Consider the following 15500-nt stretch of genomic DNA (forward strand, 5'->3'; position numbering starts at 1 on the left):
CCGCCCTCCGCCCTGCCTCCGCTTCATCCTTGTAGTGGCGGCTGCTGCCAGCCCGAGGCATCTGCGGGGTGAATCCCGAGCCCCGCTAACCGCCGCCAGCATGGAGTTCGTAAAGTGCTTGGGGCACCCCGAGGAGTTCTACAACCTGTTACGCTTCAAGATGGGGGGCCGGCAGAAGGTGATTCCCAAGATGGACCAGGTGGGCCGAGCATCCCTGCATCCCAGCGGGGGCGGGGGAGGCTGCGCGCAGCAGCGGGCGGCGGGCCTGGCCTGCCGGGTAGGAACGGAAGGCCTGGGGCGCAGCGACCCGGTGCCCAACGCCCCAGGAGCCCTTCGCCCTGCGGGCAGCACACCCCAGCCTGTCTGGCGGCCCCACCCCCGGCCTGGTTCCATTGTCCTCAGCACCCCTTCCCCAAGTTGTCTTGGTGCTTAAAACGTCAGGTAGTTGAGCCTCATATGTTCGCGAGCAGTGATGTTTATCTGCGTTCTAATAGGTTAGCTACAGAGCTGAGATTACATGAGCAAATTACGTGGGAAAGGGCTTAGTTTTGTGGACGTAATAAACCATGCACCTATTGCCACGTGAACACCGATTCCGAAATGAAACCTTGCTCACCCTTCCAGTTTGTGGTTGAACCACTTCGTCCATAAGATTCTCTCTTTCCTGCAAGTCTGATCAGTCTCTGCTTCCTCAGCTTTTCATGAACACGTATTTAGTCTTCCGCGTTCTTACCAGTTATCTGTATGTCAGTTGATTAGCTACGCCGTTGGCTTCCTGAAGGCCGGACCTGGTTTTGTTTATATTTAATCTGCTTCATTCCTGTCTCCTCTGTTAAATGAATGCCTGCAAAGGTATTTATTCCAACCAGGAAATTATTTTTAAGTGATTACTGAATTAATAGAGACACTTAGCTGAATCAGTGGGTTATATCAGAAAATTTGAATTCTTTTCCCAATGGAAATATCATAGTTAAATGCTGTTTTTTGTTTAAATGTACTCTTAATTGGTGTTCTTTTCTAAAACACCTTAGTTTTCCATCAGAAAAAAAATTCTTTCCCTGTGTCTCATGACTCCAGGTCCTTCTCATTCTTCAAGCCGAGCTTCAGTGAGTGCCGCCACTGATGACGGTCGGCAGACATTTATCAAGCCCCTGTGCCAGGCATTATGCTGGGTACAGCTAGGATGGCATGTATAGACAAACAGGATGCTCCAAGAGCTCACCATCCTGTCAGGTCGATAACGCATTGTGAAACTTGATAAAAAACCTAGGAAGGGACTGTAGTGAGATTCTTTTTCATGTTACCTGGGAATCACCCTCAACCATTTTTTCTAGTACTATTTTACCTTATATCAGACCCATAGTCTCATTATATATAGTTCATTGTGTATTGGTTTTATGTTCCCAAAGTCTCAGGTACCTTTAGTGACCAAAGGGTGCACTACCCTCAAGAAACCACCAGGTTTTTAAACAAGATAAACTTAAGTAAATGGGACAAAATGTGTGAATGCCATAAGGAAATTCAGAGAAGGGAAAAATCATTCTGGCCAGGCAGGGGATTAATCTTTTTGAGGATGTGTAAGGGAAGTAGATTTAAATTGTTCCTGTCCGTTGCTCAATAAATGTCTGTTTAATTATAGAGATTCTTACTAAGAGTTTTTGGACCTTTCCTGAATTATTTGCAATATTTGTGTTATTGTACCCTTGTGTGTTTGGAGCCAGGAGTAGTGTCCATTGTTTAAATGTTCTCTTTTACATTTAATGTACTCTTTTACATTTGTGGCCTAAGGTGTGTTCAACTTTTAGCTGAATCTGGATCTGCGACCTAAGACAAATACTAACAATCCACTTCGTGCACTCTCCTGACCACCTCCTGCGACAGTACCTCCCTGCTCCTGGAGACAGCCCGCTCCGCCTCCATACAGCTCCCGCTTCCAGATGTTCCCTCCTCAGTGAGCTGGAGTCTGAGTCTTTGTTTTCTCCTGTGACCCAAGAGTCCAATCCTTGCTTTGTAGTATAGTACTTGAAGTATTTTAAGAATTCTCATAATTTCTCTTAAGAATACTGACATACAAGCCAGTTGTTCTCTGTGCGTCCTTTAGTTACTTACTATATATTACTCTTCAAAATGTTTACCAATCTGGTCTCTTTACCTTTCAAATCTAGTGTCCAAAACTGAATAGTACTCTTTAGGTGTGGTCTGGTCATTTCAGAACTTAAAATTCCTTTCTTATGGATGCTGTATTTCTAATTAACATAGCTTAAGATTGCTTTAACTTTAAAAATTGTATTTTAACTATAAAATTTTTCAAGCAAATAGAGATATTCTGAAAATACTATATAACAAACCATTTTGTATCTATCTCCAAGATTAACTATATATTAAGTTTTCACTGTATTTCCTTCTTAAGAAGTCTGGTGTCCAGATACAACTAATGCAGTGTCCTTTTCCAAAACCGTCCCATCCTCCCCCTACATCTGTATTCATTGACTTTTTTAAGTTGTCTCATCATGCTGTGGACTTGGAATTGTGGTCAGTCCAGATTGCCGACTGTTCCGGTAGGACCTAGCCTTTGATCTTGATGCATGCTGAAAGACTTTTTAAACATAGATCTGTACCTTTTAGATAAAGGGTGTCATAATAATAGCTAACATTTATTGAGCTCTTACTATATGCCGAGCACTATTTTAAAAACTTCCTTACATCCATTATTTAAACCTTCCAGTAACCCTATGAGGAAGCTACTATTACTTTTCCTGTTTTATAGATAAACAGAGGCACAGCAAGGTTAATTAATTGCCTGAGGTTCCACAGGTGTTCTGGCACAGCCTGTCTTTGACCCTGGCAGTTCGACCCCACAGCTCTTGCCTTAACCTCACCTTGCTGCTTGTTAAGGCGATGGGCCATGGAGACAACTTAAGCAGAGGATTATCCAGATTCAGCTAAAAGTTGAACACACCTTTGTGTACAACACACAGTGGAAAAGTGGACATTCACTCTCGTGGAAAGCATAGTACAAAAGTAAGATAACCTAGAAAGTGCCAGGTATTCTTCAAGTACATTTCAATTTCAGGAAGTTTTAGTGAAGTAGGAAAATTTTGGAGCACAACGTTTTCAGACAAGTGCTTTGCAAGGTGTAGGGCCTTGAAGAGATACTTGATTTAGGTTGGTGGAAGGCCGCAAATGGGAAAGGCTGGCGTGAGCCAAGCCATGTAGGTAGGACTGAGTACAATGTGTGTGGAACAATAAGAAAGCCAATCTGGGTAAAACTGAAGAATAAGTAATAAGTAAGCTAGAAGTATAAAGTTCAGTAAGTCTGTGTGGGAATCCAGAAGCTGAACTGTATTCAGTAAAGCAGGTAATGATTTAAGCAGAACATAATGAAACCAGTGTTTTTGGAAGACAAATTCGGCAGGAGAATGGGGTTGGCAGGAGATGATACTGTGAGTAATCAAATTAGTAAGGGTAGTAATGGGTTACGTTTGCCAGGCACTGTGCTAAGCTCTTCAAGTCTCTTACCTCAGTGTATCAGTCAGCTTTCACTGAGTAACAAACAGTCCCCAAACTGAGTGGCTTCATTATGGAGGTTGGTTGCCCAACAGTATGAGTGCACTACTAAGCTACGCACTTGAAATGGGATATTTCACCACAATGAAAAAAAAATGTATTGACTTAAAGTAACAGCTGTTATTTGGGTCACAATTTTCTAACAGTTTTCTAGGAGGGCAGGGGAGTTCTGGTATCAGCTTGGCTGATACCTACTGGGCTTGCCTAACTGGCTGATCTTGTGGCAGACCATGGGGTGACTAGCAGGCTGTAGGCTTCAAGTATCTGGGGAGACAGGGCCGTAAGTCTCGCCATGCAGTAGGCCAGCCCTGAGACTCCACATAGCAACTGCGAAGAGTGCCAACCTCAGAGGCGAGCACATTTCAAGCCTCTGCTTGAGGCATGTTGCTTTGAGGCATTCAGCCAAAAAAAAGTCCCGAGGAGAGCTCAGATTGAAGGAGGTGGGGGAGACCTCCCATGTCCTGAGGAAAAGAGCCACAAAATTTGGTGAACCGTTTGGTAACTTGCCATAATTAGTCCATCTTGACAACAGTCCTAAAGAGATAAGGACTATTTATTACTGCCACTTTGAGGAAACGGTAGGCCGAAAGTATTTAACTTTTTTGCAGAGTCACACAGCTTCCAAGTGGTGGTTCAGAGATGTCCAACCCAGGCTAGTCTAAATAGCTCCAGGCTCCCAGTTAGGTAACAAACACAGGCTTTGGCCAGACAGCTGATCAGATCCCAGCACCGTCGTCACATATGCTCATCGTCACATATGCTTGTGGCACATCCCAAGCGCTCCATGATTTCTAGTTCCTTCCGCCCCTTCCTAGTTCAGCTGTATATTTACTCTTTCCCTCCCTCCTTCCACAAACATGTGACCATCAGTTGCAAGCCAGCTCTTATTCTGGGTGCTGGAGATAAAATGGTGAATAGGTGAAGAGCTTGCTCTTTTGAACTTAACATAGAGGAACAGAAAGAATGGAAAAAAAAAAAAAAACTCCAAATATACTCCAAAGAAACCTCCAAGTATTTCAGGTGGAGATGAGTACTACAAACAAACAAAAATAATAGCAGGGAGAGGGTCTGTGAGCATCTGAAGCTGGGGGACCCAATCTGTAGGGTCGTGACGTGGGCCCAGAGGTTGGCTGCCCTGGGTCTCCCTTCTCACTCAGGTGAGTCTGGTTTCCTCTAAAGAGGGGAACCTGAGGCCTTGGTGAGGAGGTAGGAGGAGTTTTCAGTGTAGTCTTTTGAATATTTTTTAAAGTGAGACTTGATTATTTCCTCTTCTAGCGCTAAGATTTGAGGAACAATACAGTGCATTGTTTTGTTAGTTGCAGTTTTTTCTGAGCCCTTCTTAAATTCTCCCAAGCCACTTTTAAAAAATAGTTGAAAAGAGAAAATATAGGAAAACACATTTTCCTTAATATTAGTTTCTTTCGTAAGTAACAAAAAAGCTGGGGAAAGAATTTACACTTGGCTGATACTGAGGACTGATTATTTCTGTCACAGAAAGATTTAGCTGTAGGAATTCAGGGTTTGGTAAACTTCATTTATAGTGAATTTTTAGGAGCATTTCAGTAGATCTGAGCATATACTGCTACCTGCAAGTTGGGTGACATTACTCAAAGGGCTCCCAGTGGAAAAAGCAGGTATTTTATAATCACACAGACCTGGCTTCCATCAAGTCAAAACCCTTTTATTGGCATTAAAACCTTAAGCCTGTTGGTCTAAATTGTGACTCTGAAAGCTGAATAACATTTGGTAACTTAACCTCCAAGTGATAATTTCTTCAACTGTAAAATAAGGATCAGATCACAATCCCTTAATCACAATTTTCCAACTCCAAAATGGTCTGAAAGCAGAGTTTTTAAAATAAATCTGGCCCAAAGTCATTTGGTAGCAAAACCTGCCCTGAATTGATCCCTCTTAGTGTAACTATTCAGATGTTTGCTGAGGACCTATTAATAATCAGTCGTGGTGTGCAATGCCCCAGACTGTGTGTGTATTTTATTGCCTGTTTACTGAAACACTAAAAATTCTGAATCCTGCTGCACATCTGGCTGTGACAATTGCCGGTGAATTGTAGATCTGTAATACCTTCTCACAACTCTACCTGTGTGGGGGTTAAAGGTAATGTTTCTGTTGTACTTGACATGTAGTAGCTACTCAGTAAATACTAGTTTATTATCCTCATTGTAATTTTTTAAGTTACTGATTTAAGTTACAGTTTAAGTTACTGTTGTTAGATTCAGTTCCCAGGCTTGTGGGCTTTCACCTCTGGGGAGCCTGTGTTCCTGGAAGTTGTGGTGCAAGGCTGTGGGGAGGGCTGGTGGCTGTCCCTCTGCTCGAGGCTGGAGCCCTGGCCCTGGGGTGGGTCCTGCGCTTCCGGCCACTGCACTCTTCCCCCCAAGGGCCTTCATCCCTGTTTTCTCTCACCTGAGAGTTCTCGGGAGCCCACTTGATCTCAGACAGGCAGGAGGCTCTGACAGGCTGCAGGAGCTTTAGCTTTATTGTTCTTCTGGTTCATGGGAGTCAAGCAGTGGACATTTAGTGTGTTTAATGGTTGCGTCTTCCTACGGCTTCCTGGTAACTTGAGGAAATTACTGTTAAAGGGCGAGGTACTGAAACAACTAGGTGGCAGGAAAAAGCGGAGAGGAAGGTGGCAGGGAGGTGAGGCATTGGCCTCGCCCCCTTGTTGGAATGGGGGAGGTGTGCTGGAAAAGCCGGGGAGTGTTCTTGCAGCCTGTCCTCTTCAAAGCCAGCGCTGCAGAACCTGCGTTTATTGAATCTATGGTTAGATAGACATCGGCCTCAAAACGAGTTGTAGCTGAGGATGAAAGCATTCGGCAGTGCAGTGAAAGGAGTCATTGAGGCCTGCTCACGACAGGTGATGTGAAGGGCGGGTGGGCGTGGAGCTTGGTCATCACTGTTGCTCTTTCATGGTGAAGTCTTGCCTCTCCACATTTGAGAGGGAAGGAGTAGGTGAATCATTTTTAAATACTCTGAATGTATTCGTTCATTCATCAGAACTTTGTTGAGTATTTTAATATGCCAGACACTGTACTGATTTCACTAATATGTGGTGCTCAGTCAACACTAATTTTAACTAATAATTTTTTATTGAACCCAACAATGAAATGAAATTCTTGATTTTTTTTTACATTTAGAGAACATTTGTTTTAAAAAAAGTCAAGATTTACATTTACAACACCAGCAAAAGGTTCTTCATTAAACATGTTTAAGAGCGGAGGTTCACCTGACATAAAAGAAACTATAATCCTGGGATTCAATAACTGTAATCAATTTTTAAGAGTAATCAGGTGAGTTCAATTTAACTGTCATGTTAAGACATCTTGAATTCTCTGGATTTTCTTCAGCTTGAAGCTTTCATATCTTCAGATGACCAGGGAGTTTGGTTACACTGGGTATTTCATCCGAATGGAAACATCCCTGTCCTTGAAGGTCTGTTACTGTCTTTATGGCTGTAGCATCCTTGATCAAGTACATCCTGAAGGATACAGAGAAGAGTTTACTAGTTTAAGCCCTAATCACACAGTTCACTGATTAGTTTTTCCTAAAAATATTTGAGCTTTCTTTGGGAATCCCTTTCATGGAAAGCTTTGCAGTGGGTGACGCTCCAGTCCTGATGTTACTGAGGTCAGGCTGGTGGTTTAGCTGCAGGATATTTTGCCATTATGACCACTCAAGATTTTTTTTTTTAAACTTCTTTGACCATGTAATATGCACCTTTGGTAGGAAATACAAATAAAAAGAACAGTTCACCTGGGCCCTACTAGGGTCCAAGGTTCACTGTTAACATTCCAGAGTCACTAGAGGATTTCCTACCAGTGGCTCTGCCATGCGTATATATTTTAACCCTTTTCCTGTTGTTAGATATGCAAATATTTCCAGTTTCTCAAAGTGGGGGGCCCTGGATGGGTGGGGGAAAGTCTCTTAAAAAAATAGACAAAAATAACTGCAGTTGTTTCTCATAGGCTTGCATTGAAAATGCGGCTTTTTTTTTTCCTAATGGAAAAACAGTTTTTGTTTTCCTTAGGAAAGTGGAACGTTTGCGACTCAAGAAGCGGCTCCTGACGGCTCACTAATGAGAAAGGGAAAGACCATCAGAAATCTTAAGGGAAATAGCTAGCTTTCCAGATGGTAGAAGAGGTTTAACAAGTGTTAATGAAAAAACAGAGCTGGACAGTAGTTAAAACGTATTTTATTCCGAAAAGCTAGTGCAGTAGGGTAAGAGAGACCCCAGTATAGAACAGGGTTCAATTCCGAATACAACCGGGGAGAGTGGGGATTTGGAGCCGCAGAGACGGGTCGGTCGGTGGGAAATGACTAAGAAGCAGCGCCCGGGGCAGGTGGCATTTCGGCTAAACTACCCGACAGGATTCTTGCTGGAGCCCAGGGCAGTTGGCTGTGGGGGACAAGGGACCTGCTCAGATAGGAAGGTGATCAGACACAGGCGCTGGGGGTCTGGCCAAACCAAGGGAGCGGGATTCGTGGTAAAACTAGGCGATGCGAAGAGGTGGAGGAAGTGGAGGTTCCGTCACCGGGAGGGGCAGCGAGCTTGTGCGAAGCGGGCTGGGGTCCCCGGGCAGCCCGGGTTCTGGGGAGCAGGGGCGCCGAGGGGGAGGCGCGGAGCCCACGTGGGGTGCCCCCCCTCCCGCCCAGTAGGGTGGAGGGAGAGCCGGGCCCGCCCCCCGGTGGGCGCCTCCCAGATCCGCTCGGGTCCGCAGGAGAAGCGACCCCGGCCCCGAGCCGCCCATGGCCGCCGCGGCGTGCGGCAGCAAGGCCATGTCCCTCTTCAAGCGGACCCTGGTGCTGAGCCCCGCCGCCGCGCCCCGGGGCTCGGGCCCGGGCGCCCCGCGCGGCTGCGCCCCGCCCGCCACCGCCTGGCCCTGCAAGGACTGGCCGCGGGGCCCCTCGGCCGGCCGCCGGCCCCACTGCTGCCGCGGCCCGCCCGCCACCGCCGTGTGTCTGCCCTGCCCGCAGGACTCGCTCAGCAGCGGCCTGAGGACCTGCTTCAAGTATCTGAACGCGACCAGCCGCAGTTTTGCGGCCGTGATCGAGGCGCTGGAGGGGGAAATTCGGTGAGTGTTGACGCAGCACCTCCGACTTGGGGGTGGAGGCGCCCCCAGGGGCGTCTGGGTCTGGGAAAGAAGGGCGTGTGTGCCCGCGCCCCTCACGCTGCCCGGGGCTTGGCCAGAGCAGCCCTCGGCGCGGGGAGGAAGGGTCTCCGACGGTGGTGTTTACCCTAGAATGCCCTTCCAGCCCCAGGGAACGGCGTCCCTGCAGGCCGGCCTCCCGCGGGGAGGCGGAGGGCGGGGGAGGGGGAGTTGCGTGTTCATTGCTGGCAGCTGTACCTGCTGCCTGTGTTTGCCCTCACTTAGGCCCTTGGCATGTCTAGCAGATTGGGTTAATTCTTTTGAAGTTCCCTCTGTGCAGATTGCATACATGGATTTAGACCAGTTGCTCTTACGTATATAATAGTACTTAGACTGAGAAGTTATTGTGTCTTTTGACTTCATTTTTTATCTGCCAAAATATTAGTTCCGGCTGCACATTTGCTCTGTTGGCCTTTGTACAATTGTTGTCTTCGGGCAAATGTAGCTCATTCTGGGAGTTGTAGTGACATCAGCTTGTAGGTTTTTTATTTCATTTTTTATGTGAATTACAGAAGTCCATTGTTACCATCTGAGGTGTTTCTTGAAGAACTAGAGGGCTGGGCTATCCCTTCCTAGTTTTGTAGAGGTAAAGGCTGTAAGAGGATTTAGAAAATGGCCTGACATAAATGAGATATTATTTTAAAGTAAGTCTGTTCGGATATTTGCTCCGGCATATTAACAGCTGTTCTTTTCTTACAGCCATGCGGTCTGCATATTTTATCTGGTCCTCCGAGCTCTGGACACTCTGGAAGACGACATGACCATCAGCACAGAAGAAAAGGTCCAGCTGCTACACAACTTTCACTCCTACCTTTATGAGCCCGACTGGCGGTTCCTGGAGAGCAAGGAGAAGGACCGGCAGGTGCTGGAGGACTTCCCCACGGTAGTGCAGTCATATCTCTCTCCTGCGTGGCCGCGGTGTGCTGTCAGGCAGCCCGCATGCAGCAGGGCACGGGGCAGCAGGCAGGCCCAGGGCCGCACTTGCCGGGTGGCGGTAGGAGCCCCAGTGGCCTGCACCTGAGGCCTGGCGCTTAGTTACCTAGTGGGTCCGTGCTGCTGCCACAGGGAGATGGTAACAGTTCTTTGCCTCACAGTATTGTGAGGTTTAAAGGAGTTACCAACACAGGTACAGCTCTGGGGACAGTGTTAGCTGCTGCCGTTATCCCTCATATGTATGAAGGCCAGGGTTTCTGTCCTCCTGTGGAAAGATGCACTCAAATTCCATGTTGTGTGAAAGGTAGGCACTTCAGCTAGCGCACAAAACCTGCTGCCTACATACTGCAGCCCAAGTGTGTGTGTAGCACCGCTGGTTTCTTGAGTGCCCTCTGCCTGTAGCACAGACAAGCTGCTCATTACGGCAGCAGCTGTGGGCTGGGGAGGTGCTTGGCAGCCAGCGTGAAGCCTGAGAGGCAGGATGGTCCTCTGCCACTTAAAGCTATGTGATCCTGGACCAGTTCCTTAACTTCTCTGTGCCTCATTTGTAAAGTTAGAACTGAGAGGATTGAATAAGCTCATACATATCAAGTACTTAACCTGGCAGAAACTAAGTATTCTATAAATATTAGGCAGTCTATTTTGTCAGACTTCAGTGGGTTATAATTGAAATCTTGAGCTTTGGAAAACTAGCTCCTCCTTTTCTGGAATTTGCATCTCTTATCACACAAGTGATTCTTGCATATCTTATAAATAAAGCTTTGATTTAGTAAAATTTCACGTCCTCTAATAGCCTAAAGAAACCCTTCTTTTTGTACACAGTTGCCCGAATTTTTAGGGAAAAATAGTTCTTAAGTGGCTGTTACTTTTGAAAGAAATCTATATTCCTGAGTGGGGGGTATGGGGGAACCCACCCATTACACAAGAATGTTTGAAAAGGGCTCCTTCAGAGCAAGGCTGTTCAATTTACTGAGGTCACATCTTCAGTGTCAAAGCCAGAAATAAAATTCAGTATAAACCAGAAGAAAAAGTCTGAAAAATAACTAGGTGATACTGTACAGTACAATACAGAAGAAGAAAGGGAATCTGCAAGGAATGAGTGGGTGAGGAGTTAGAGCTCTTGTACGGGGACTGTTCCGGGGCAGAGCTCCCGCAGGGCCCCCTCCGGGCGCAGAGGGGCATTTCCTCTGCCTGGGATCCGTGGCCCTTCACGGGTGAATTTTGGAGCTGCTGAAGGAGAGGAAGTCTGCAGACAGGGCCGCACCCGAGTGGGATGGAAGTATAGTCTCACTCTAAGAAATTACCGGTATGTTCTAGCTGGAACCTCCAAAAACAAAAACAACTTCCCTTACAGAGATGGGGTTCCCCAGGGCTGTGGGAGTGCTTGCCCAGAGCTTATGCGGCTCCCCTTCCTGACCACATTCTGGGTGTGTGGAGTTCCTCGCCCCTGATTTCACTGAGCCACATAGGGGTCTGCAGTCTGTGTCCCCAGACCCATCTCCCCAGCAAGGACCATGCCCTGAGGGGCAGCTCCGGGGACAGTGCTCAGAGGGCTGGAGTGAAGCTTGGCCCGAGTCCTAACACCCTAACCACCCACGTGTGAGACCGTCTCCCCATAGGCAGGGAAGTGGCAGGCTGGGGGCTGTGCATCAGCGGGTCTGTGCCCTGCTGCATTCTCAGCAGTACTCTGAGGAACCAAGAATTTTAAATTCACACCTGAATCATTCAGGTTGTTATAAAGTATATGTTAGTCAAAACAGTACAATAGACATAATTTATTTGACAAGTTACTAGCTTGGTTGATAACCCTTAAAATTTTGAGCCATGTGGTATGTGGGCCTCCATTCGTGGTCTTGACCCAGGCCCCAGGGATTTTAGGGGTAAGCCTGGACGGAGGACAGAGTTCTGACCGGAGGAGCTCTTCCTTGATACATAGTCTATGCGTTGAGCTTGAACCTGGTGCTTCGTGCTTGGACGGTCATGATTTGCTGTCACTGAAAGTCAGGCTTTCTAGAACTCTGTGCATTATGGATTAGACCAGAGGATATCTTTTGTACCTGGTACTAGTGGAAACTAGTAGTCTTAGATATCTGCCTCTAAACATAGTTTAAGGAATAATGCAGTATCATTTTTAAATAATAGTGTATACTTATTGAGCTTTGATTTAGTTATGAAATATATTTCATTATCGATTTATATTAATGTAGTTTTAACATGTATGTGATGCACTCTTCTCCACAGTTAGTACAGGTGAGGAAACTGAGGCACAGGAACTTAAGTACCCTGCTCGAAACCACCCGTGCAGTGAGGTGGCAGAACAGGACCCAACTCCTAAAGGTCTGGTTCCAGAATCTGTGCTCAGTCACTGGCATACTTTATGCCCCCCCTTAAAAAAATGACTGAAAACAGAAGTTTGCATGCATGTGAAGGTAGAATCACCCAGTGTCTTGGTCATAACATCCTCAGTTTATAATTAAGGGACTTTTTATTTGCCTGTTAATGGAAGTGTCCCACTCCCTACATGGGGTCCGGCCTTTCTCCATCACACTTGTGGCCTCACTGTGGGGTCCTGGCCTCATGTGCTTGGAATCACCAGAATGACCCCAGGACCTGGAAATCTGTTGCCGTGAACCAACTACCTGGGGGGACAGTAAGAAGCCCTCCTGGCCCACGTCCTTCAGCAGAGCTTATCTTAGTCGTGTTCCTAGGGATTTGTGAAACTGGGCGCCTGGCGGGGAGTTGGCAGTGCCGGCTCCCTTGGATTTCTGGGGAGCCCTGGAGCTCCTCGTAATACTTGTTTTCGTATTTTGAATTCTCTAATTATGTAATAAGGACCAAATTGCCTTTGGAGGAGGGCATGGCTCAGATTCAGCAGTGAAGTATTTGGGGTCTAAGCTGCTTCTCCTCCTGTCCCACCTCATTGGCCTTTCCTCTTACTTATAAACACTGACCAGCCAAGGATCTGTTGAAACATCGGGGACAAAGGAAGATTCAGGGATCCAAACAGCAAATGGGTCAAGTTGCTCATTTGTTCCACCCACAGCAGGAATTACCTTTTGGCTCTGTCTTGGAACAGCTGCTCTGGAAAGATTGGGTTGATTTTATGGGTTTGTGGGGGTTGAACAGCTGATGTTCATCAGAGTAATCCTAAAGTATCCGTAGGTTTCTGCATCCCTTCGGGGCCCTGCAGCCAACTGGTTTTCTCTCAGGTCCTTAAATTCGGGGGTTTTGGGAAGTTTTCCTATCCTTTCTGTACATAGACCCCAAGTAGTTCTCACACTTTCAGTGCTTTAGAAAGTCTGTTCTCTGTTCTCAGTATTGTGTGTGTTGGCTCTAATAATAGTTTGTAGCATTTTATTTATGAAGTTTCATGGTGTTATTGTATTGCATTTTAATAACCTGTGGAGATATTTGCACAGTGGCAATGAATTTTAAAAGCATCCGTCCTACTTTTCTACATTAGAACTTGAGCAATGGAAAAGGTTGGGTAACGTGCTAAACTGAGTCATTTAAGGAATTAGAAAGTGTAGCATTAACGTCGGGGAGAGATGACATAGCTTCTTGATCATCAGCTTGGGACCTAGTGGTAGAAAATCGTTGGCTGATCTCCTTGCTAGAATATTCGAATATAAATTCTACAGGGGCATGAGAGTCATTTGCCAGACGTGTCCCCAGTGCCTGGAACAATGATTACTACGTAGAAAGGTGCTCTGTAAGTTTTTGTATGAATGACTCAGCTATCGAGGCATTCTTCCTAAAATTCTTACACTTATGCCCTGTTTTATGTTGAAGCATCTCATTTGTTATCTAACAGAAACATGAGTATATAGTGAGACTTGGAATTTTTGTTGAGTCTAGAAACTTAAACATTTTTAGACCTTTTTTTAATATTTATAAAATTTGCTCAGCTTACTCAGTGTGTAGAGAACTAGCGTAGCCTAGCTGCTAGACTTCTGGATGAATCATCATAACAAGTTCGGTTGCTGTGCTTTGTGATCTGTTAGTACCACATTGGCTCCCAGTGTAAATAAATAATTGATATTTTCTTGGTTTTTTGTGATCTCCATTTCAGATCTCCCTCGAGTTTAGAAATCTGGCCGAGAAATATCAAACAGTGATTGTCGACGTCTGCCAGAAGATGGGATTTGGGATGGCGGAATTTTTGGTCAAGCAGGTGACGTCTGAGCAAGAATGGGACAAGGTTAGTGTCCCTGGGCAGCCATGTCAGATGCGATGCGGGAGGCAGTGCCCCCAGTCTTCCTGAAGTTCAGAACGAGGAGAAAGTTGGCCACCAGGTCCAGGTGTTCTGGTTTTACAAGCCATCTGTTGTGCTCGAATGTCTCACCGTAAACACATAATAAGGATTTATAGTTTAATACTCAAAATAATCTTTGCCCTGGAGAGTTTATCATAAAGTTAGGCCAAAGTAAATGTAACTTCTCCCAGAGGAACAGACATTAATCTTATAAAAGTGTGTCTGACTTGCTGTGAAATCTATTTTAATTTGCTAAATGGCCAAAAACTACAGAGATACCTGTAGTTTCCAAATCTTAAAAGTGAGGTTTTTGTTATTTTCCTCTTTTACATTACTGAGTATGTGTGTCTGTGTACATACCTTAGTATCTGCTTTGTTTCCAGGTCCATCTTAACACAAGATAGCCTTTAACCTGGTGCCAGCTTGACCTCATTTGTTCAGGAGAAGGTGTCAGTTAAGCTGCTTAATTATCTGAGTTTCCTTAGAAACAAAAATAGTCCGTAAGATTCCAGAGCTGCTGACTCTGAATCGAGGTGTGTGGTGCTGAGCGGTGAGCACCTTTCTACTACTTCCTCCTTTCCCAGGCGAAATGCTCAGTTTCCTGTCGCCACCCCTGCCACCAGTTCATATGGTACTCACGCGACTGTGAATGTGGGGACCGGCTGTGGGAGACCCCACCTGGGTCGGGGGGTCCTCCTTAGGAGACAGATGATGGAAGGGGCTGAGAGTGGCTGACGTGGCAAATGAAATTCTAATGGCTTTTCTTGGTGGCATTTCTGCCTGCGGCAGATGTGTGGGGTGTCAGCTGGTTGGGGTTGGGGGCTGGAGAGAGTGCTTATCTGGACAAAGCACCCTCACTGACTATGGGAACTAAAGTAAACACCAGAATACAGATGGGAACACAGGGTCTTGCCCACTTTCCGTAGGAGTGGCATGCCTGAGACTTCTTTGTCACCCCGACAGAGGCAGACGTTTTCAATATCTAAACCGTGTAGGTATTTGGTGGCTTCAGTGCTGGTTAGGCCAGGATCTCAAGATGCTCTACCACATACTCATTGAGTAAGTGTGGGTCCCAGGTCTGGCCTCTTCATTTTTCAAGCCTCAGAACTTGCTGGCAGCATCTTGGGACCAGCTACCTTATGCTCCCCAAGGTAGCATGCGTGTGACTGCCGCTAAAACAGGAGTTTATGAATTGACTGATAAAGTGCAAACTCCTGGCCAAGAGCCGGGCCTGGTTATCTGCGTGGCAGCTTCCTTTTCTGCTGTGCGCATCTAGTCAGGGAGCTTGTGTGGGTTGTTGGCTGGGAGCTCTGATCAGATAAAATTGAAAACTTTTAAAGATTGTTTTTTCCTTTCAACTTTGGAGGAAGAGGAATACTTCCATTTGAGGAGTATTTCTACCCAAAGAACTGTTAAATAAACTGAACTTTCTCTTGGACAGCACTGGGGGTGTACTGGTGTTTTCTAACTATCAGTAATTCTTTTAAAATTTCTTATAGTTGTTCACCACTTATTTCTCTGTATCTGATCTCAACATAACTTTATTTTTTCCAGATTCTTCGTACTTGAAGTGCTTTCTCTTT

General features: G+C 45.9%; 1 protein-coding gene across 3 annotated transcripts in view; it reads left to right on the forward strand.

Moving 5' to 3' along the window:
• The first annotated feature begins 48 nt into the window (after window positions 1–48).
• Window positions 49–15500, forward strand: part of FDFT1 (farnesyl-diphosphate farnesyltransferase 1) — a 30817-nt gene continuing 15365 nt past the window's right edge. The window contains exons 1-4 of one of the 3 annotated variants that reach the window (XM_017668859.3): window positions 49–199; window positions 8557–8654; window positions 9429–9612; window positions 13735–13863. In XM_017668859.3, the coding sequence (XP_017524348.1) occupies window positions 101–199; window positions 8557–8654; window positions 9429–9612; window positions 13735–13863 (510 nt within the window). In that variant the 5' untranslated portion in view covers window positions 49–100. Of the gene's footprint in view, window positions 200–8245; window positions 8655–9428; window positions 9613–13734; window positions 13864–15500 lie in introns of those variants that run through there. The other 2 variants (XM_017668860.3, XM_036998904.2) reach the window with 2 other exon arrangements.

The sequence above is a fragment of the Manis javanica genome, chromosome 3 (assembly GCF_040802235.1).
Source record: "Manis javanica isolate MJ-LG chromosome 3, MJ_LKY, whole genome shotgun sequence".
In the NCBI taxonomy this organism is placed as follows: Eukaryota; Metazoa; Chordata; class Mammalia; order Pholidota; family Manidae; genus Manis; species Manis javanica.